Here is a 23,616-nt window from a genome sequence, read left to right as displayed (position 1 = left end):
TAAATGGTCGGTAAAGTCAGCTGTTTTGAGCATTACCGCATGCGGGAATCAACTCCATTAACTTCCGGAAGTGGCGTGGCCGGCGGCGGAAGTGATGATTTGCTTCGAATAGTAGTGGAAACGGGCCCATAGTATTATTGATGGGCAGGTCACCTCCCACTGCCCTCATCAGTGACCAAATAAAAATCACCAGGAGAGAAGAGGAATCCAGCATTTCACTATGCATTAAATATTAGCTTGTTTTCCAGTGCTTCTGCTCACATGCAAACATAGACTTTACTCACTGTTATGTCAGCAGATTTGTCATTCTTTTAAATCTTACACAATGCTTGGCTTGCCAGTGTGAAGCTCTGACAGGTCAGTGTCCAAGCTTACATCTGTGCTCTATCGGTCACCATGGATAGAGCTAATCAGAGGAAGAAAATTGCAATTGTTGGAGGGGGCTTGGTAAGTCATTTAACTTGTTCAGCTAAGTAACTACAACCCCACTATACTTTTGTCAACAGCATCTAATTTAACAAACAATGATTAAAGGCACCTAATTATTATTTATGCATAGACATGTGTGCACTTCATGACTGTACCATTGAAGTGTTCATGTTAATTTGATTTTCCTGTATTTAAGGCTTTCATGTCTTGCCCAAAATACTTTATTGAATTATTGGTATGTTTCACCCATGACAACCAAAGATCGACCTGGAAAAGCTACCAGCAGATGCAAAATATGGAGTTGTATTTCCTGATTCACTGCCATCATTAAGGGTCACACTTGCTAGATCCACACCAAACAGGCACCACAGAAATCATCATTGAAGTCAATTGCCCGCTCTATTTTTTGCATTCATTGCGTTTTGTTTGTGCATTCTTTTCCATATTTTAAAATCAAACAGCGTTCTGCTTTTATTCTGCACAACAAGCACATTCCCAATTGCAATGTGTTCTGAAGGGATATGGAAAATTGGGAATGAATGCAGAAAACCCCACACAGGAAATCAAGATCACACAGAACTGGAAAGCCTGAAATCGCATGGAAAAAACGTGGAAGAAAATGTGACCCCTACCTAAATAATTCCACTGAATTACTTTTTCCACATAGACTGTCGTCCCTCCAAAATATACTAGAAGTAAGCTATGTACAAAACTCTGTTTTTTTGAATGTGGTCCTGCTGCTTTGGAAATATTTTAATATTTATTTTAAATATGCTTTAATGTTTTTTTTAGCCATATTAACCATTAGCTCCCATGTATTTTTAAGCATTTGACATTATTATAAAACCATAGAATAAACAGCTGCAAGGCTTCAAGGTTGTTTTGTGTTGTGCTAGTGTAACATTTCTCTTAGGCTTCTTTCCCACCACGACGTTTCCTTTTAGGGGACGTTATGGTCGCATAACGTGCCCCTAACGCAACGCCTGGTGGTGTTGGAGCAGGACGCTACCAAGAGCCGCGTTAAAAGCAGCTCTTGGTGCGCCTGCTCTGTCGGATGCGCTGCGGAGACCACGTGAGCTGAGCTCTCCGCATCACGTGTTCCTGCCAGCCAATCAGCGACCGCTCCTGGAAGTAAACACTGCAAGTGCAGTGAATATAAAATAGCCATGTGCCTGGCATCGTAGCGGCCTCTCCCCGCCTCCTCTCCGCCCATAAAATAAAAAAAAAAAACACCCAAACTGAGCATGTGCAAACAGTCTAAGCCTTAAGGCTGCTTTCACAGTGGGTCGTTACAGGCGCACGTTAGTGCAGCCTGTAACGCACCCCACAGCAATGAAAAATCAATTGGCTGTTCACAGTGCCCACGTTGCGCTACACAGTAACGCTGCACGTTCGTTTGAAGTGCAGCATACTGTGCGTTCTAGCGGCTTAAGCCGCGTTAGACTGTTTGCACATGCTCAGTATGGGTGTTTTTTTATTTTGTGGGCGGAGAGGAGGCGGGGAAAGGCTGCTATGTAGCCAGGCACATGGCTACTTTATATTCACTGCACTTGCAGTGTTTACTTCCAGGAGCGGCCGCTGATTGGCTGGCGGGACCACGTGATGCGGAGAGCTCCGCTCACGTGGTCTCTGCAGCGCATCCGACAGAGCAGGTGCACCAAGAACTGCTTTTAACGCGGCTCTTGGTAGCGTTCTGCTCCAACACCACCAGGCATTGCGTTAGGGGCACGTTATGCGACCTTAATGTGTCATCTAACGCAACGTCTTAGTGGGAAAGAAGCCTTAAGCAGAACTGCATTCATACATTTATTTCTTTTCTAATAGATTAGCTGTACTGTTCTGCATCCCAGGGTTGCAACTTTTTTTTAATTGTCTGAAAGAATTTATAAGTTGTTTCATCTGCAGATTGTTGAACCCTCTTGTGTAAGAGGTTTTCCAATAGTTTGTGGGCTTTACTGAATTAACTTTTCTCCCAAGTTTCCTCCTTGGAGAGACTTTTTATCTACTTATTTTAAATAATTTTTCAGCACATAAAAATTAAAAAACTGCTGTATTATTGATATTGTGTGAACAAAATCTAGTGTGAAAAAGGTTAATCAAATAGGGGTCTGTTTATGCAAGGCACAAAGGATTTGATTTGAAAAGCTTATCTCTTTAAGAGACTTTTGCAAAAAAAATCATAACGTTTAAAATACATAGGATATGAAATGCAGAAGAGGTTACTGTAATTTTTTTTGCTATGTTGAAGTCCAAGTTGGTAGTGAAAATATGATAACTCTGACAGGCTTTGGACTGGCCCATCGTCTCATGGTAGGATTTACTGGTTTCCTTGATTTTTGAAAAGCTGAAAAGCACCTATTGAAGGGCAGTTACTCATCCAACTGCCAGAATTGTGTACAAGCAAATAGGGAGGCTGGCAGACCTCTTCGTATAGATTTTTTTTTCCAGACAGTGCTCTTGAAAAGAGTAAGGGCTCGTTTCCACTATCGCGAATCTGCATGCGTCCAACGCATGCGGATTCGCACATGTAATGCAAGTGGATGGGCCTGTTTCCACTGTAGCGTTGTTGAAGTGCGTTTTTTTCAGTGGTAAAAAAACGCACAAAAGAGCCAACGAATTCGCCTGCGAGTGGAATGCATGCGAATCGCCGCTAATGTATTTAATAGGAAATTCGCATGCGGCTATGGTATGCGAATTTTCATGCCAGGTGTTACCAATGTAACTTCAAACAGGCAGTGACATGGTTAAATTCGCATATACCATCACCTATGCGAATTCGCATGCGAATTCGCGGCAAAAAACGTGCAAAAATTTGCATGCTATTTCATGCAATTTCAACAGCGGTGGAATCCAGGCGATTCTGCACCGCAATACTGGAAACGAGCCCTAAAGGAAATGCTGAAAATCTCCCATGAGGAGATTGACTAGTCCAAGACCTGTCAGATATGTAACATTTTTATTGCCTACTGTTCGTGACAGAAACATAAGAAAAAAAAAATGATAGGCAATTTCCTCTTGGAGAAACAAGCATTTTATTTCTATGTGTTTACAGGTATTTTAAACTTAGCAATTTTCCTGATATTCTTCCTATAATTATCTCACCTTACTTATTTTTCTCCTCAACTATATAGGAAGATAATTAATGTGATATAAACAGATAAGGAGAGATAAACCACAAGTTAAGATTAAACGAGATAAATCATGAGATGGAAAGGATAATTAATGAGAAACATTCTGTAAATCAATCCCAAAGAAAAAAAGTGTAGCCAAAATTAGCAGTGTTGTTTATTTAAAGGGGCAATACAGCGAAAAACTGTAAAATTTAAAATATGTGCAAAAAAGACAAATAAGAAGTTATTTTTTTCCAGAGTAAAATGAGCCATAAATTACTTTTCTCCTATGTTGCTGTCACTTACAGTAGGTAGCAGAAATCTGACAGAAGTGACAGGTTTTGGACTAGCCCATCGCTTTATAGGGGATTATCAGGGATATATTTATTTTAAAAAGCACTTAGTGAATGGCAGTTGCTCTGTCCAACTGCCAAAAAACTGTGTAGGGAGCAGGGAAGCTGGCCAGCATCATTGTTTAAATCCTTTTTTGGGAATATCTTTATAAAGAATAAAAGCCTTGCTGAGAATCCCCTATGAAGAGATGGACTAGTCCAAAACCTGTCACTTCTGTCAGATTTCTACTGCCTACTGTAAGTGACAGCAACATAGGAGAAAAGTAATTTATTGCTCATTTTACTCTGGAAAAAAAGTACTTCTTATTTGTATATGTTTGCACAAACAGATTTAATGTACAAATGTGAGGAATATGATCAGTTTTCTGTTTGCAATCATGTTTGTCTACAGTGTAGACTGGAACAGGAAGCAGAAGTGAGACATGACCACATGATTGCAACCAGCCATTCAGAGACTTATAAATCTTCTGATCAATCAATGAAAAGAGCGCTCTGAAGAGAGACATAAATACAAGCAGCTCAGTCCCTGCTAGGACAGGTCTCTTCTGAATATTGTGGGCTGTTTGAAGTATCTAACCAAATGCGCACTCATCCCCTTAAGACCCAGGCGATGGAGTGGGACATCAGCTGATGAAGTTGTTGGAAGCAGCAGTAGCAGCGGCGGAAAGTGTCATCACCAGAACTCCCCCTACTAGATCAGCATGAGAGCGTTGCCTATGAGTCACAGTTCCACCGCACGCTGAGATGGAGGTGCAGACAACGTCTAGGTTGAGCCAGGACCCCCATCTCAGCGTGCGGCGGAACTATGGGCCAGATTTATCAAGAGTGTCTGAGACAAAATATTAGTAGGTTTTTAGAAATCCATGCAGAACTGTCTCAGACATCCTAAGAAACCACTAGATAGTGCAGATTCCTTCTTAAACTGTAAGGAATAGAGGGAGCTAGGAAGGTCTCTCAGGCAGTGTGAGGGGAATTGCTGTTGCTGATTTAACAAACACACCTGCTGTCAGCAAGCTCTGAGTGAGAGGGTGGAGGAGTCCTTCACAAATCACATCTAGCCTGCACTATCTGTAGAAGTGCTAATGAGCACTTCTTAATCTGCAGCACTTAAGCAGGGGCGCCTGGTCCACCAGGCCGACCAAGCCGTTGCCTGGGGCGCTGCAGGAGAGGGAGGCGCTACTTTGTATAGTAGGTTAGCAGCTCTGAACAGATTCAGCTTACACAGCTGCCACGTTCAAGGTCCCTGCCAGGCTCCATACCTAACGCGCGCGGTCGCGGCCACCCGCATGGTGAGCACGCCCTCTCCGAGCGCAGCTCTCCAACTCCAGACTGCTGCGTCCCGGGACAATCACCAGGTCTGCCTGTACCTGCCTCCACCTCGCAGCCGCTGCACGAGTGATGCGGAGCGGACCACGTGGCCAGCCGACACCACAAGTCCAGAGGTCTCCAATGCGGCTCACAACCCAACCAACCATCTGCACGCACGATCTACTCTGCTACCACCAGCACTGCTAAGGATCCGCCAGCCCTGCTGAGAGAGGCAAGAGGCCCCGACGGCGAAGTGGCACACAGGCTCCTCGAAAGAGCATATCAGCTGACCCGCTTCTCCAGCGCTGAATCGAGGAGCACACAGTCAGGACCCCTGCCCGATGAACTGCACATCCTCCACCGCCAGCCTTGCAGGAGAACTCTGTTCACACACCACCAGCCTTTGGATCTGGTAAGAGGATCGCATGTGGCCCACAACAAGATCCCTGGCCCACAAGATCCATGACCCTCCACCTTGTCCTAGCTGTCTCCTCCACATCACCCTGCACTAGTCAGCCAAACACAAAACATTGCTGCATTATGATCATTTTCTAATAAAACATTGCCTCATTCTGATTATTATCTAGTGAAACACCACTGCGTTACGATTATTTTCTAGTGAAACATTGCTGCGTTACAATTATTTTCTAGTGAAACACTGCTGCATTACGATTATTATCTAGTGAAACATTGCTGCGTTACGATTATTTTCTGGTGAAAGATTGCCACATTATGATTATTTTCTAGTGAAACATTATTTATTTAAGTATTTATATAGCGCCAACATCTTACGCAGCGATGTACAGAGTATATTGTCTTGTCACTAACTGTCCTCCCTCCCTACCATAGTCATATGTCTATGTATGTATCATAGAGCGCATGTATCATAGTCTAGGGCCAAGTTTAGGGGGAAGCCAATTAACTTATCTGTATGTTTTTGGGATGTTGGAGGAAACAAGAGTGGCCGGGGGAAACCCACACAGACACGGGGAGAGCATACAAACTCCTAGCAGATGTTGACCTGGCTGGGATTCGAACCCGGGGACCCAGCGCTGCATGGCGGGAGCACTAACCACTACGCCACCGTGCTGAATTAAAATTTTCATGGGGGGGCACCCTGGAGGAGGGGGGGGCGCCACCGTTTTTTCGCCTGGAGTGCCAAAATGGCTAGAGGCGCCCCTGCAGTTAAGGAATGAATTTGCACTTTTCTTAACTGTAGTGTAGCTCTAGAAATCCACGCTAAACTGCCATATTACATAGGCTTTGGGAAGTTTCTGACTATCATGCAGAACTGTTCTTCTGCTGGTTAGAACAGTTTTAGAAGAAAAAACTTTCGGTAATGCTTTGATAAATCTGGCCCTGTGACTCATAGGCACCGCTCTCATGCTGATCTAGTAGGGGGAGTCAGCGTTCGGGTGATTATACTGTCTGTCGCTGCTACTGCTGCTTTCAATGACTTCATCAGCTGATGTCCCTCGCCGCCGGAGCCGCCTAGAGTGCCTGGTCCCGGGTCTTAAAGGGACACATGCGCATTTGGCTGGATACTTCAAACAGTCCACAATATCCAGGTGAGACCTGTCCTGGCAGGGACTGAGCTGCTTGTATTTATGTCTCTCCTCAGAGTGCTCTTTTTATTGATTTTCTAGTTGTACCTGTGGATCCTAGAGCTGCCTGAGACCACTTAGGAATTTCCTGATTGCGCCACCTGGAGAGCCATCCCTGTTCCCACTACTTCTTTCAGTGCAATGACACTTTCAATTAAACAGTTTAGTCTTTGTTTGTACTTCATCTCCTGGATTCTCCTTTTCAAAATATAAGGCACCAGGAAAGAGGACTGCTAGTGAAACAATTACGTAATCTTTATTTTTGAAAATATCATATTTTACAGGTTGGCAGCCTAAATGCGTGCTTCTTTGCGAAAAAGGGATTTCAAGTTGATCTTTATGAAGCAAGAGAAGGTATGGAATTAATGTTAAATAATGTTACATATACCAATGGGTGAAACACAGGTCAGACAATGAGACTTGGTAGGGAAGGCAGACACTAGAGACTGGGAAATAGGTGGGTAAGTGAAAAGCAAATGGGATTGCATGTGGCTTAAAAAGTACTGGGCAGGTAAATGTGTGTGCTGCATGTAGTACTACCTATGATTGCTGCAGTGATGCCTAATATACATTATTTTGCCTTGACTACTGTGTCTTGTATTTGAAAATGGAACCCGTACTCTGGTTGCTGGGTTGAATTAAATTGCAGTGAGGAAGAAAATTAGTTTGTGCCATATGTTACAAGAGTTATGGACTGTGTGTAATTTTTGAATCATACATAACAGTCAGGCCCGTCTCCAGTGCTGTCAATCTAACTGCCCAAGGTGAAGAGCATGATTGGGGAGGGGGAGAACAGGCCACCAAAGTGCCTCACCTATGAATGCAGAGTATCTGGTGGGGCGTTCTGCTTGTCTGGCATCTTCAGTCTGCATGTCAACTCAGTGTTGGTGTCCCCCACACACCAGGTTATTTGATTCCAATATCTGGGGGAATGCATCAGGCCACTTAATAGTACCTAATTCCTAGTTCCTCTTTTTTGTCTGTTTCTCGGCTTCCAGTGCCCTGCATCAGGATATACTTCTTGTATATTTTGTTTTTTTATGAAAAAACAATAAAATGTATCTGTTGCAAAAAATATTCCCTAGTTATGTATTGGAGGTATTGTGCCTTATTGTGTTTCTGGAGGAAAGGGGGTACAGTGCATAATTGTGTTTTGAAAGCGCAGGAGACACTACCATATTATAATTTAGAAGCACACTATGCCTAATTTTGTTTGGGGGCCAGACTAAATTATTATGTTTTGGGACACACTGCACACTACTGTTTGGGGACATACTGTCTAATATTGTCTAATCATGTCCTGAGGACACATTGGCTAAGGTTTGAGTACACTACTCCTATTTATGGGTATGAGGGAATATTTTGCCTAATTCTTTTGCTTATGGAGATAGTCTTTCTTATTATGTTATGGGGTACATGCTGCCTAATTATGTTGCTTAAGCGTTCACTGCGTAATTGTCTTGTCTGGGGAGACATGTTGCTTTTTTATCCTGTTTAAAGCGGACACTCTGTCCTATTGTGGTGTTTTGAGAGCTTTGCTGCCTATTTGTGTTTTAAGGGGACACTCTGCCTAAAAAATGTTGTTTAGAAGGGTATATGCTGCCTAATGAATTTGTCTGTGGGGGTAAGTGCTACCTAGTTTTGATGTATGATTCTTAAAAGTTGTTACAGTGGGAAACAGAACATGCGCTGTATTTTATTGCAGTATGTTTTATATGTCTGTTTGCAAGATACTTAGGACCTAATCTCTTCTTTGAGGAAATTAGGCTTTGTCTAAAGTTCTACTGGTGGTGTCACTGATTCCTACACAACACTAACACCCCATATGTTAAATGGGTTTGCCCACAAACAATCATAACCATACAATGGAGGTGCCCCATATCATTTCAAATTTGTATGTTCTCCCCGTGTCTGTGTGGGTTTCCTCAGGCACTCCGGTTTCCTCCCACATCCCAAAAACATACAGATAAGTTAATTGGCTTCCCCCTAAATTTGGCCCTAGACTACAATACATACACTACATGATACATATAATCAAATATCAAGGGGTGAGCAGCGCAAACCAACTTTTAATGCAATTTTTTTGCAAAGCATGCACGCAGCAGTGGAGACCCCAATCCCCACAAGAAATATATATAACATACAGAGGGGCTGCAGCACACAACAGGAAAAAAGTGACAGGGGCTTTTGGTTACGCTTTAACGCGCTTAAGCTCACCAACTGCGCCAACGTGTCCCCGATCTGGTGAGTCCTACTCTAACCATACAATGCTAGTTTTTATCAGCAGTCTAGTGGGAACTAATCCAAAAACCCAAGAGTCAACTAAATGGGAGAAAAGGAAATTAAAAACAACTCACCTTCCACTAACTACCAAACGAACTCTCTGAACATGTGCAATCCACTCATTTATATGCTTAACTGTGCTAGAGGTGGGCGTGGTTATGCAGGCTCACAGGGGAAAAATTTTAATCAAATATCAAGGGGTGAGCAGCACAAACCAACTTTTAATGCAATGGCGCAGTTGGTGAGCTTAAGCGCGTTAAAGCGTAACCAAGAGCCCCTGTCACTGTCAAGTTAGCGGAAAATGACACTTTGTGAAAAAAAAACAATTAAAATCAATTTCCGCTTACTTGTGACAAAAATTAAAATCTTCTATGAACTCACCATACTCCTAACGGAATACCTTGGGGTGTCTTCTTTCTAAAATGGGGTCATTTGTGGGGTTCCTATACCGCCCTGGCATTTTAGGGGCCCTAAACCGTGAGGACTGGAGTAGTCTTGAAACCAAATGTCGCAAAATGACCTGTGAAATCCTAAAGGTACTCATTGGACTTTGGGCCCCTTAGCGCAGTTAGGGTGCAAAAAAGTGCCACACATGTGGTATCGCCGTACTCAGGAGAAGTAGTATAATGTGTTTTGGGGTGTATTTTTACACATACCCATGCTGAGTGGGAGAAATATCTCTGTAAATGTGAAAAGGCGACGAGAAAAACACAAACAGGTCCGGGAGCCCACTCTGGTGCAATATCGTTAGTAAATATGGATATAGAAGAAAACAACAGAGTATATACTCACAAAGGTGGGTTGCAGCAAAGGCAACCACTTGTATTCGCAGGTGGAGAAGTAACAAATGGCAGCTCTCAGATAACATATTTATTTATTAATTGATGTAGTTATGTGTATAATGTATAATTTTTTTATAATCTTGATAGACATATTTTAGAATTGAGATGTTTTAGATATACCCTGTGGTAATGTTATCTGAGAGCTGCCATTTGTTTTTAAAGGCACTTGTATTGACCCGAGGAAGCGGCTGTGAGCCGAGAAACGCGTTGTCGAAGTGCACCATTTATAATAAAAATCCGAATGCTTAATCATATATCTCTACGTGCTTTTATAAACTGCCAAACACCTATGAGGTAGGACAATTTTATTATCCCATACTTTATAGTGATTGGAGGAGCTATCCATCAGATATTGTAATATAGTGTTATCTCATACTGTGATGCTTCCCAGACCGGGCGCCTCCTACCCACCCCAAATCTCTGTAAATGGACAATTGTGTGTAAAACAAAAAAAAAAAAATCAAAAAATTGTGATTTACAGAGATATTTCTCCCACCCAGCATGGGTATGTGTAAAAATACACCCCAAAACACATTATACTACTTCTCCTGAGTACGGCAATACCACATGTGTGGCACTTTTTTTTGCAGCCTAACTGCGCTAAGGGGCCCTAAGTCCAATGAGCACCTTTAGGCTTTACAGGGTGCTTACAATTTAGCACCCCCCAAAATGCCAGGACAGTAAACACACCCCACAAATGACCCTATTTTGGAAAGTAGACACTTATAGGTATTCAGAGAGGAGCATAGTCCGTGGCAGATTTCATTTTTTTTTTTTGTCGCAAGTTAGAAGAAATGGAACCTTTTTTTTCGTCACAAAGTGTCATTTTCCGCTGACAAAAAATAAAATCTTCTATGAACTCACCATGCCTCTCAGTGAATACTTTGGGATGTCTTCTTTCCAAAATGGGGTCATTTGGGGGGTGTTTATACTATCCTGGAATTTTAGCACCTCATGAAACATGACAGGTGCTCAGAAAAGTCAGAGATGCTTCAAAATGGGAAAATTCACTTTTGGCACCATAGTTTGTAAATGCTATAACTTTTACCCAAACCAATAAATATAGGCTGAATGGGTTTTTTTTTTAATCAACAACATGTTTGTCCACATTTTTCGTGCTGCATGTATGCAGAAATTTTACTTTATTTGAAAAATGTCAGCACAGAAAGTAAAAAAAAATATCATTTTTTGACAAAATTAAGGTCTTTTTTGATGAATATAATAAAAAGTAAAACGCAGCAGCACTCAAGTAGCACCAAAAGAAAGCTGTATTAGTGACAAGAAAAGGAGGTAAAATTCATTTAGTTGGTAGGTTGTATGACCGAGCAATAAACCGTTAAAGCTGCAGTGGTCTGAATGGAAAAAAAGGCTCTGGTCCTTAAGGGGTTTTATGACTGCAGTCCTTAAGTGGTTAAATAAGCTTGATCATTTTCTAAAACTCTAACATTTTGTATCCTTGGTTAAGTATATTAAGCCTGAGTAGCCACGGGGCGTGGCCAGCCATGAGCGTGTGAGGACGTGTTCTCTCACAGCTCTCCCGGCTCAAGGCTGAATCCTGGGTTTTACACTGCCCACAACCACCCGATCTGTTGCCGCTCTGTCTCCCCGGGTTCAGGAGAACTCCCTCTCCCACCAGATGCCAAAATACGGGCCACCAGCGCCCGCAACAGCCGCGGAGAAGCTGGCCAAGTACGCCCGCGGTGAGCGTCAAGATGGCGCCGGGCAGACATGCTGGGAGGAGAGAGATGCCACGGCCACGGACACGGAAAATCAGCCGCCCACACAGGCCTGCTCCAGCGATGCGGAAGATGGGGAACTCCCTCCAGCAGTCGGTAAGCTCCATACCGCAGCTCCCCCTAAAGAACACAGGCAGAACACCCAGCCTAAAGCCCGCAGCCAAGGCAATCCTGAGAGGGAGGAGAAGGGGGAAGGAGGAGAGTCAGACCCTATAGAGCCTACTAGAGCTGAACTTTTAGCTGCCATACACAATATGCAGCTCTCCCTCACTACTAGGCTGGACACAATACAGACAGAATTATCCTTTGTTAAAGCTGACTATAAAAAGCTCAAGGAGAGAACTGTTGAAGCAGAGCATAGAATAAGTGATCTGGAGGACGTAGTGACCCCAATTAGAGCTACGCAATCATCCATAACTAAAACCTCCAACGAACACTCACTTAAACTTGACGACCTTGAAAATCGATCCAGAAGATCTAATCTGCGATTCGTGGGCATTCCAGAAAAATCTGAGGGCCTCTCCCCTTAAAATTTTCTTGAAAACTGGGTACAGAATGCCATTCCTAACCTCACCCTGTCTAATACTTTTAGCATTGAACGTGCACACAGAATACCTGGAGGCCCGCCTAAACCAGGCGCAACCCCAAGGCCCATTCTGGCTAAACTGCTCAATTACAGGGATAAGGTGGAGATTCTTAGGAAGGCCAGGGATGCCCCGGAGCTACAGATAAATGGAACTGCAGTTTCCATCTACCAAGACTTTTCCTCGGAAGTCCAAAAACTGCGTGCTAACTTTATTGCTGTGAAATCTGGCCTGAGAGCCCAACAAATCCCATACAGCATGCTCTTTCCAGCCAAACTACGAGTACAGCATAATGGGAAGTTTCATTTCTTCTCGGCTCCTGCGGATGCGGTGTCGTGGATGGAGGAGCAGGGCATTGATGTCCCAGTAATCAAACCGCGCTCCAAGAAGTGATTCCTTATACCTGTTTTCTCCTGATACCTTGCTGGCTACCAGCTGTTATGATCATGTCTGCAGTGTTTACTGCTGGCTGCAGTGGTATTGCAACCCAAGCAGTTCTGATGTCATTACATGCATTTGCTTGCATAGTTTGGTTTGCACTTAAACTAGTTGCTGATTCCATCTGCAGTCGCTCTGAAGTTAATGACAGTTTAATATGCTTTTGTGTAAACAAACATTGTCTGCTGCAATGGAGGGGCAATCCCTTTCCTGCAGGCTGCATATCATTGTCTGCCTTTTCCTGCTGTCAGCCTGTGATTAATTACCATTCACTTGTGTGGGAATCTGCAGGTCTGCTCCCATTGGATGACCTCAGTATAAAGAACTGCTTCCTGCAATGCTTGATGGGCTACCATAGTCTCAGATTCTGTCTGTTACTCTGCTCGTGCCCCACCTCGTTCCTAGTCCGTGTGGACTGCGCTGACTCCTGCGAAGGGGTCAGCGAGTCCTCCTAGTTCTGCTCTTGTTCTAGAAGTTGTTACTCTGCTTGTCTTGTGTCATATATTGGTTCATCGCCAATATATACACATACTTGCGCATTTTGTTATTTTCCTTGTATTCGTGTTACGTTGATACATCAGTGTCGCTGATATATACGTACACGAACTGTTTATTTCCTGTGTTCAGTTAGTCAGCCTTCCAGCACGTTTTGGTAGTTTGCGCGTATCGTGAGCACCCGTGCTGAGCTAGTATCCTGCTCCTGGTCCTGTTTGTGGATTGCGTTCATCTCTGCGAGGAGATAACGAATCCTTCTGAATCCTGTCCTGTTACCGTTTGTGGATTGCGTTCATCTCTGCGAAGAGATAGCGAATCCTTCTGAGTCCTGTTCCCTGTATTGCTCCAGTGCTAGTCAGTGTTCCTGCTTATGTCATATATCGGTTCATTGCCGATATATACATATGTTAGTCAGACGTTACAAATAGTTTCATTGATAGCTGTAATTGTAATACGCTAGGAAAACATACTTATTGTATATTTGTCTGTGTTACGTTCATCTATCTTGATCCTGCTATTTCCTGACTATCTTGTCCTGTCTTTGTGAGGCACGCCATCGCTGCAAACGCATTGGCTGCCTCATTCCAGTCTGTCTTATTGTGGACGCTTGCTGTCAGTAAGTAGTGGCTAGTTAAGCAAGCGTTCATTCTGTCTACCTGTCCTGATCTCCTCAGTCCTGGTTTATGCGCTCAGCGCTACTTTGCGCTGAGACGTTATTACGAAAGTGTTGTTTGTGGCTGTTCGGATCTGCACCGGCTCTGTGCACCACAATCTCCTATTGGAGTCAGTCCTCTCCTCCACTAAACTGGGGATATCCTGATCCCTTGTGATGGTGTGTGTACCTCCTTCACGTCAGCTTATGTGTTGCATGCTGACTGTGGAGATTACACCTCCAAGCTTAACATTATGGTAGCCCCATTACCAATCCCCATTGTGTGTGTGTGTGGGGGGGGGGGGGGGTTCCCAGCAAAAATGACACTGTTTGTTATGGTTCCTGTTCCTTTAAGAAATTTGAGAAACTTACTTCTGAAACAGAAAATGAGTTTTTTTCTGAATGTACCAGGTTCCTGGCCAATCCCGAGCTCCAGGCTACTCCTGTTTCAACGTGGGCCCCCCAGCTAGTTTATGTTTTATTTAAGGGAAGATTGTTTCAGTGGGCCTACGATGTCTTGGATCATACCAATTTAAAAGAGAGACCACTGGAATTTCTAGCGTTTGTGATCCATAACTGGCTGCGCAAAACCGATTTGCCTAGCCCTTTTGATAAGCTCCTGGCAGCTTGTCAATCAGCTGCTCCTTCTACTGCTTACAAAGATACTCAGCAAGCAGATAATTGTTCTGATAACTTTTCTTCTGCTTTGAATAAATCACCTAAGGCAGCAGGGTCTAAAGCCAAACGTAAACGCTCCAAAAGAAAAGCGTTACAATCAGCGGAGTCGTTGCCCTTAGCGACTGCGCATCAGATCTGTAATGAGACTCCGCCATTAGCAGATAATGAAATTCAGTCACCATTCAGGGGGGTCAAATGGACCTGTGAAACTACTAATGAACTTTCATTGCTAGCCAGGGAAAATAAGAGTTCTTGTTTAAATTAATTATCTGAATATGATTATGAAGATATATTACAGAGTATTGAACAGATCAATTTATTCGTGCAGCAAGGGAAATTTGCATACACTACAGTTCAACACTTGCTACAGGTATTGGAGATCCTTAGGAATAAGAAATCGGCCAATCGCCTGCTAAATAACCCAATGTATGTTTCTGCCACAAACACATTTGCAAACTATGATCAACCTGAATACTCAGCTGTTAAATATGCATGGGATCCTCCATTTGAGAAAGGAGAGATGGAAGCCCTGGTCTATGAATGGAAGAAAGATGCAAGTTCATTTTGTCAGTTTTACAGTGCAAAAAGTGAATTAGTATTGAATGCATGCATTAAGTCGGCTTATAACCTAATAAAGACTGGTGTGTGTGGGTATGACTTTGTGGCTCCATTGATCGATGTGTGGAGAATGATTTTGGACGATTTTTATGCGATTCAATCAGTTGATACCAGGGAAGACACACTGTCAATTGGAGATTGTTCCACTTCCTCAGTTCCTGAGGACTCGCCTGCTTCAGCACCTTTGGCTGATTCAGCGAGTGATTCAGAGCTCCTTTTGTGTGAAATTGAAGTTCCTGTAATTCCACCCTGTACCATGGATAACTCAGTGTTACTTCCCAGTAAGACAGAAATTACTAATACTTCCTTAACCTTGCCCTGCACAAATTTCTCAGCAGAGGACCCAGAGGTCCTGCTGACTTCTGAGTCCAGCCTAGCCAGTACTCATGAGTCTTTGTTCAGGGAAACAGACATTAGAAAATCTTTGCCTGCCTCTGCAAACACTTCTGTAGAATTTACCTGTGTTAATAAAGTACAACTCCTGTCTGATCCAGCAGATGCCAATAGATGCACTACATTAGTTTCTGAGTCCCAGCAATCCTGTCTAGAAACCTCAGAACCCCAGCATCTGAATTTCCCAATTTTACAATTGAATAGTGCTTCAGATGCACAAACATTGTGTCTTGATCTTCCTGTCTCTACACCTCGCTCTAGTTTCGTGAATAGCTCAGAGCATCTGCTATGTGAACCTGAAATCGTAGAATTATTACCTTGTTCAGAAAATGTTCCAGTAAATTTGCCCTGTACCATGAATTGTGCAGTAGATCTTCCCAATGAAGCTCAGGTCACAGAATCATTATGCTGTCCAGCAGGTGCTTCCATGGTTTTGCCCTGCGATATGGCCTGTTCAGTGATCCTGTCCAGTGAAGCTGTGGTCGCAGAGTCTTATGCTTCACCCAGTACTTTGGATACTTCAGATCCTCTAGTAGAGGAGTCTGAGGCACTGCTTACTTCAGTGGGTGTTGCAGTAGTATTCTCTTGTTTAGCAGCTGTTTTGGAATTACAGTCTGCTCTAATAAAACTTGATGAATCTCTGCCCAGTGAAGCAGAAGCTATTGAAACATTGTCTCTGTCAGCAAGTGTTTTTGATACCTTGCCCTGTACACAGTCTGATTTAGCTAAAGATGTTGAGTCCCTCTCTGATATCACAGTAGTCAGGGAACTTCAGCCCTGTCCTCTGAATGTTTCAGAAGTATTGCCCTGTAACATGGATAATTCTGACTCGCTGGAAAAAATAATAGAAATCTCAGAATTGCAGTCCGGGTTAATGAGTGTTTCTGAAACCCAGCCCTGTATCCTGGAAAATTCTGGTTTTCTGGCCGGTGTGGCAGAAGTTCCAGAGTCCCCTTCCTGTCCAGTGAGTTCCTCAGTTTTGCCTAGTTCAGTGGGGATTGCTGCAATATTGACTTGTTTTGCAGCCCTTCATGAGCTCCAATCCAGTGTATTTGATGAGTCTCTGTCTAGTCCAGAAGAAGTTATGGGAACCCTGTCTAGTTCGGTGCATACATCAGAAGATTTGTCCTGTCTTGTAAATGCCCCTGAACATGATTTGTTAATAACCTTGCTGGAATCAGAGACATCTAAGTCTGATCCTGCATTTTTTAGTGAGAATCCAGTAACTGTGAAGTCTAGTCATGATGATTTTTTTTTGCCCAGTCCTGGTTTCGGTCCTGTCTTGACTGACTTTGAGGTTCGCAGTTCCTTGACATGCCCAGAGGTCTCTCTTGTGCCGGTGTGCCCAGATGTGCTTCGTATGCCAGAGTGCCCAAGTGTGTCTGTGTTAGCGTGCTCACATGCTTCCCTAGTGGAGACATGTTCTGATGTTGCCGGTTGGCCTGCATGCCCGGAGATGGTTCTGGTCCCTAAAAGCCCTGATCTTGATGTTTGTCCTTGTGACCCTGACTCTAGAGTTGCCCTGGGTTCCATAGGGGTTCTTGATAGTTCTCCATGTGAGCCTAAGGGGCGTTCTGACCTGTGGGGATCTCTTTGGAGCTTCCAAGTGTTCTGGGAGATCTCTGAGGAAACTTGTCCTGGTACCTTGGACTGGTTCAACGGTGGGTTTTGTGTTGGTAAGGACAGTTCCGGTGGGCATTGCAAAGGCTTTGGCGTTTTTGGACAGTCCCTGGAAGGCGGTGGGTATCGCTCAGAGAGTTTCTGGGGGCTTTTTTCTGGAAGTCGTGGTTCTGATGGGTGTCACACTGAGGCTTGTAGTGCTGACGGGCATGGTTCTGTAGGTTCTGGTTCTGATGGGTCCAGTCTTGTGGGGACTGATTCTGGAATTTGGTCTTGCCGGGCTGTCCCGGTCATCATGAATTATCAGTCAGATTGTTTTGTCGGGAATTTCAGTTTTGAAAAGCGTCTGGTATCCGCTTTTAAGGGGGGGGGGGGGTAATGTTATGATCATGTCTGCAGCGTTTACTGCTGGCTGCAATGGTATTGCAACCCAAGCAGTTCTGATGTCATTACATGCATTTGCTTGCATAGTTTGGTTTGCACTTAAACTAGTTGCTGATTCCATCTGCAGTCGCTCTGAAGTTAATGACAGTTTAATATGCTTTTGTGTAAACAAACATTGTCTGCTGCAATGGAGGGGCAATCCCTTTCCTGCAGGCTGCATATCATTGTCTGCCTTTTCCTGCTGTCAGCCTGTGATTAATTACCATTCACTTGTGTGGGAATCTGCAGGTCTGCTCCCATTGGATGATCTCAGTATAAAGAACTGCTTCCTGCAATGCTTGATGGGCTACCATAGTCTCAGATTCTGTCTGTTACTTTGCTCGTGCCCCACCTCGTTCCTAGTCCGTGTGGACTGCGCTGACTCCTGCGAAGGGGTCAGCGAGTCCTCCTAGTTCTGCTCTTGTTCTAGAAGTTGTTACTCTGCTTGTCTTGTGTCATATATTGGTTCATCGCCAATATATACGCATACTTGCGCATTTTGTTATTTTCCTTGTATTCGTGTTACGTTGATACATCAGTGTCGCTGATATATACGTACACGAACTGTTTATTTCCTGTGTTCAGTTAGTCAGCCTTACAGCACGTTTTGGTAGTTTGCGCGTATCGTGAGCACCCGTGCTGAGCTAGTATCCTGCTCCTGGTCCTGTTTGTGGATTGCGTTCATCTCTGCGAGGAGATAACGAATCCTTCTGAATCCTGTCCTGTTACCGTTTGTGGATTGCGTTCATCTCTGCGAAGAGATAGCGAATCCTTCTGAGTCCTGTTCCCTGTATTGCTCCAGTGCTAGTCAGTGTTCCTGCTTATGTCATATATCGGTTCATTGCCGATATATACATATGTTAGTCAGACGTTACAAATAGTTTCATTGATAGCTGTAATTGTAATACGCTAGGAAAACATACTTGTTGTATATTTGTCTGTGTTACGTTCATCTATCTTGATCCTGCTATTTCCCGACTATCTTGTCCTGTCTTTGTGAGGCACGCCATCGCTGCAAACGCATTGGCTGCCTCATTCCAGTCTGTCTTATTGTGGACGCTTGCTGTCACTAAGTAGTGGCTAGTTAAGCAAGCGTTCATTCTGTCTACCTGTCCTGATCTCCTCAGTCCTGGTTTATGCGCTCAGCGCTACTTTGCGCTGAGACGTTATTACGAAAGTGTTGTTTGTGGCTGTTCGGATCTGCACCGGCTCTGTGCACCACAATCTCCTATTGGAGTCAGTCCTCTCCTCCACTAAACTGGGGATATCCTGATCCCTTGTGCTGGTGTGTGTACCTCCTTCACGTCAGCTTATGTGTTGCATGCTGACTGTGGAGATTACACCTCCAAGCTTAACACCAGCCTTAAGTGGATGCACCTACTTTTTCTATATGCCTTTTTCATAACTTGGTACTGTTAAGTATTAATGACCCCAATTACTTGACTCTGCTTTCTAGCAACACATGTTTTTTTTGGGGGGGAGACTACTTCTGAGGTTGACTTTTCCTTTTTTTATTCTTTTTGCAACACCACCACTATCAAGAGATGTGCCATAAGGTGACATTTGTTTGATGGCTCCATTGTCGAGCCCTTCTGCTACGCCTCCCTATTTAATTGTCTAACCCATATCTTTATTACAGGTGGAGATGATATATGGCATTGCTACTTATGTTGCTGTGTGATTTGGAGGGTGTATTACATTGATTTTATATTTGGATTATTTGACCTGGGAGGGGAGCCTCACCTGCAGTATTGATCTTTCTTCTCTTTGCATTAACATATAATGGCAGGAGAGGCTTTTCCTCTAGCCCTGTAGTCACACTTGCTCCATTTTAAGTCCTTGGGCGCCATCTATTGACCATAAGTGGATATACCTTAAATAATCATTTTTCTAGCCATTGATAGCTACCACTCCTACTTTTTTATCCACGTATGTAGGTCCGGTTCGGCCTATTTTAATTTATGATCAGTTTCTCCTCGAGAACTCTGCTGCGGGGTAGGCTCTCCTTGTTTGGTTAATAAGTTTGAAACAGTTTTATGTTTAAGTGTGAAACTATTCACGTACGGTGACCATACGTCCCGCTTTACCCGGGACGCGTCCCGCCTTCGGGGGGCGCTGTCCAAGGCTGCATGAGGTCCCGGGAAACGTCCCGCTTTTAGCAGCGGGACGTCCCGGCCTCGGGACTCTGGCCACCGTACAGTGAACTAGCCGCAGCGTCTACTAGACGCTGCGCTAGTTCATTCCCCGCAGCCCCGCTCCAGCCTGCAATGTTCTCCTCCGGCAGGCACAGGCAGAGCAGGGCTACGGGAAGATGGCGTCCGGAGGCGGAGCCCTGTATTGGAGACTGTTTGTCTCCAGTACAGGGCTCCGCCTCCGGACGCCATCTTGCCATAGCCCTGCTCTGCCTGTGAGAGGCTGAGCGGGAGATTGAAGATCGTCCAGGCCAGGGGGAGCTGCACACACCAGGGGCCGGCTGCGTGAGGGGACGTCTTCTGCCAGGTGAGTAAATGCTTTTTCTTGCAGGTGAAGTGTTTGCCCACATTTTGTACTGACATATTTGCCCAAATTGTGTTCATTTTGTACTGACATGTTTGCCCGCATTGCGTTTATCTTGTACTGACATGTTTGCCCGCAGTGCGTTTATCTTGTACTGACATGTTTGCCCGCAATGCGTTTATCTTGTACCGACATGTTTGCCCGCAGTGCGTTTATCTTGTACTGACATGTATGCCCGCAGTGCGTTTATCTTGTACTGACATGTTTGCCCGCAGTGCGTTTATCTTGTACTGACATGTTTGCCCGCAGTGCGTTTATCTTGTACTGACATGTTTGCCCGCAGTGCATTTATCTTGTACTGACATGTTTGCCCGCAGTGCGTTTATCTTGTACTGACATGTTTGCCCGCAGTGCGTTTATCTTGTACTGACATGTTTGCCCGCAGTGCGTTTATCTTGTACTGACATGTTTGCCCGCAGTGCGTTTATCTTGTACTGACATGTTTGCCCGCAGTGCGTTTATCTTGTACTGACATGTTTGCCCGCAGTGCGTTTATCTTGTACTGACATGCTTGCCCGCCGTGCGTTCATTTTGTATTAACATGTTGCCCGCAGTGCGTTTATTTTGTACTGACATGTTTGCCCCCATTGCGTTTATTTTATGCTGACATGTTGCCCGCAATGCGTTTATTTTGTGCTGAAATGTTGCCCGCAATGCGTTTATTTTGTGCTGAAATGTTGCCCATTGCGTTTATTTTGTGGTGTCTGGGGTAACTGTTGCTGCATTTATTATTTAATGGTCATAGTTGGCTGTGTTTGCTGCTTTGGGGTTATGGCATACTATTAAGTAGCATCACACAGTTTCTGCACACCTATGATGTGAATCCACGTTTGACCACATCACGGCGTAAACACTGCTTTCTTATGCCTCGCTGTTGCATCATTACGTTAGCTCCGCCCATAGAATGTCATGGCCACGCCCTTTTTCGCGCACGCTGCAGACACCACATCTGTTTTTCGCCGCCCCCCTCCCCCCCCAATTCCCCCCGTCCCAGGTTGAGCCTTCAAAGATCTGGTCACTCTAATTCACAACATGTGTGGATATGACTGTTACCTTGAGCCGGGACACATGTGCTGTCCCTATAGTCCCTCTTTTTACTTTTACATCACTTACGGAATAGAAATCCTTTGTGGTTTAATACAGGGGATGGGGAGGGTTTGGGGTTACAGTGGGTTTTATGTGGGTGAAATTCTAATTTACATTAACATGACAATGACAGTCAAGTGCAGAATATGTAGCATAAGGAACTATAATGCTCAGAACTTCCTAATTAATTTTTTAATCTTACAGTATGACACATATTAAGGTGGTCTCCTGGAACATGAGGGGGCTAAACAACTCTATCAAGAGACGCCTGGTTTTAGATTATCTGCGAAAACTATCCCCCCAGGTTATTTGTCTGCAGGAGACGCATCTTGTTGGCTCTAAAGCATTTTTACTTAAAAAACCCTGGGTGGCCTCATATTACTTAGCTCACTACTCATCATTCTCCAGGGGTACTGCAATCCTTGTTGCTAAATCGTTCCCAGGACAAATTCCAAATATTAAGACTGATCCAAATGGTAACTTTGTTATCCTGAGATGTACAATTGAGAATAGATCATTTATAGTGGTCTCTATCTACATCCCACCACCCTTTAATGTGCAAACCCTTGAACGCGTCTCCTCTAGACTACATGATCTGATGGATGGCCCTCTTATGCTTCTAGGAGACTATAACGCTGTTTTGGATCCTTTATTAGATAGAATGAATGGCACTGGCAGATCATATCCACAATTCCTGAACTGGCTACGTCAGTATGAGTTAAGGGATGTCTGGAGATGGAAATTTCCAGATGACAAAGAATTTTCCTGTTACTCTGACTCATTTAAGACTATGTCACGCATTGATATGTGTCTGGGGTCCAAGGACCTTTTGCCTATGGTGGAATCGATTACATACCTAGCGCACGGTATTTCAGACCATTCTCCTCTGGTGTGTGAGCTGTTCCTTCCTGGGGGCAGGGTGCCATCCCTGTGGAGAATGGGAGCGTGCTGGTTGGAAGATGAGGAGGTGCTTGGGGAATGCCAGACAGAAATGACACATTATTGGCGTACTAATAAGGGCACGGCTGACCCGTTGGTCTGCTGGGATGCGGGCAAGGCGGTTCTTAGGGGCTCGTTCAGGGCTGCGTTGTCCAGAATCCGGCAGAATGATATCGCTTCGCAACAATATTGTGAAAAAGAATCCAACCAGGCTAAAATTCAATTAATCCAGTTCCCGACTCGGGAAAATTATGCCCTTTGGGAAGCGGCCCGCAGGAAATTGGAACTAAAGCTATTAGACAGGACAAAAAAGAAAGACTTAATTCATAAACAGAGATATTTTGAATATGGGAATAAATGTAGTAAACTCCTGACATACCTACTTAAATCCGATACAGAATCACTAGCAATCCCGAGAATCATAGACAGCACTGGGACAATTTGCACTACATCTGAATCGATAGCTAGTACCTTTACCACATATTATTCTATGCTCTATTCCTCGAAGCTGAATGATACAGATCCTAGGCTCCGAGAGTTTCTAGACAATTTGGACCTCCCATCCATATCGATGGAGGCCAATCTGGAACTGGACTCCCCCATTTCCTCTGATGAAATAACTCTAGCTATCTCATCCTTTAAAGCTAACAAGGCACCGGGGCCGGACGGCATCCCAGCTGAATGGTACATTAAAAATAAAACTGTAGCTGTCCCACACCTTACTAAACTGTTCCAATTTATGTTTGAGACTGGATCACTTCCGGAGTCCATGAGTGAGGCTCTAATAACTCTCATTTTAAAACCTGGTAAGGACCCAGCCTCTTGTGATGCATATCGCCCGATTTCTTTAATGAATACAGATACTAAAATTCTCACGAAAATTCTCGCAAATAGACTTAACAAACACATAGACAGTATTATACACCCTGATCAGACTGGGTTCATGCCCGGCAGATGTACCAGACTAAATATTAGACGACTCATGACTAATATTCAATATCCTCACGCAAATGCTGGGACTAGAGTGATTTTATCACTCGATGCTAATAAAGCCTTCGACTCAATTGAGTGGTCCTACCTTATGGCCGTCCTAGAGAGGTTCGGGTTTGGTCCTGGTTTCCGGAAGTGGTTCAGCATTCTCTATAGCTCACCAAAGGCTAAAATAAGAGTTAACTCCAGTGTATCCCAGGCTTTTAATATCAAGCGTGGCACGCGACAGGGATGCCCACTTTCACCCCTGCTGTTTGCCATTGCTGTTGAGCCCTTGGCCCAGGCTATACGGCTGTCTGATTCGGTGCGGGGTCTGCAGGTGGACCGGGTTGAAGAACGTATATCTTTGTACGCAGATGACATGCTGGTGTACCTTGCGGACCCTGCGTCGTCCCTGGATGCTTGGTTAAACATTTATGATAAATTCGGATCCATGTCCGGTTTGACAATAAACTGGTCCAAGTCAGTTCTTTTCCCCT

The 23,616-nt window shown here is 44.2% G+C and overlaps 1 protein-coding gene across 1 annotated transcript in view; it reads left to right on the top strand.

Annotated features, from left to right (window-relative positions):
- Positions 1-352: 352 nt before the first annotated feature.
- Positions 353-23,616, top strand: part of KMO (kynurenine 3-monooxygenase) — a 106,084-nt gene continuing 82,820 nt past the window's right edge. Inside the window, exons 1-2 of the mRNA XM_068231781.1 lie at positions 353-447; positions 7,089-7,158. Coding sequence (XP_068087882.1) covers positions 397-447; positions 7,089-7,158 — 121 coding nt within the window. The 5' untranslated portion in view covers positions 353-396. The remainder of the gene's footprint in view (positions 448-7,088; positions 7,159-23,616) is intronic.

This window comes from Hyperolius riggenbachi, chromosome 4 (assembly GCF_040937935.1).
Source record: "Hyperolius riggenbachi isolate aHypRig1 chromosome 4, aHypRig1.pri, whole genome shotgun sequence".
Lineage (NCBI taxonomy): Eukaryota > Metazoa > Chordata > Amphibia > Anura > Hyperoliidae > Hyperolius > Hyperolius riggenbachi.
Note: the sequence above shows the minus strand (reverse complement) of the source record. Positions and strands in the feature narration are given on the sequence as shown.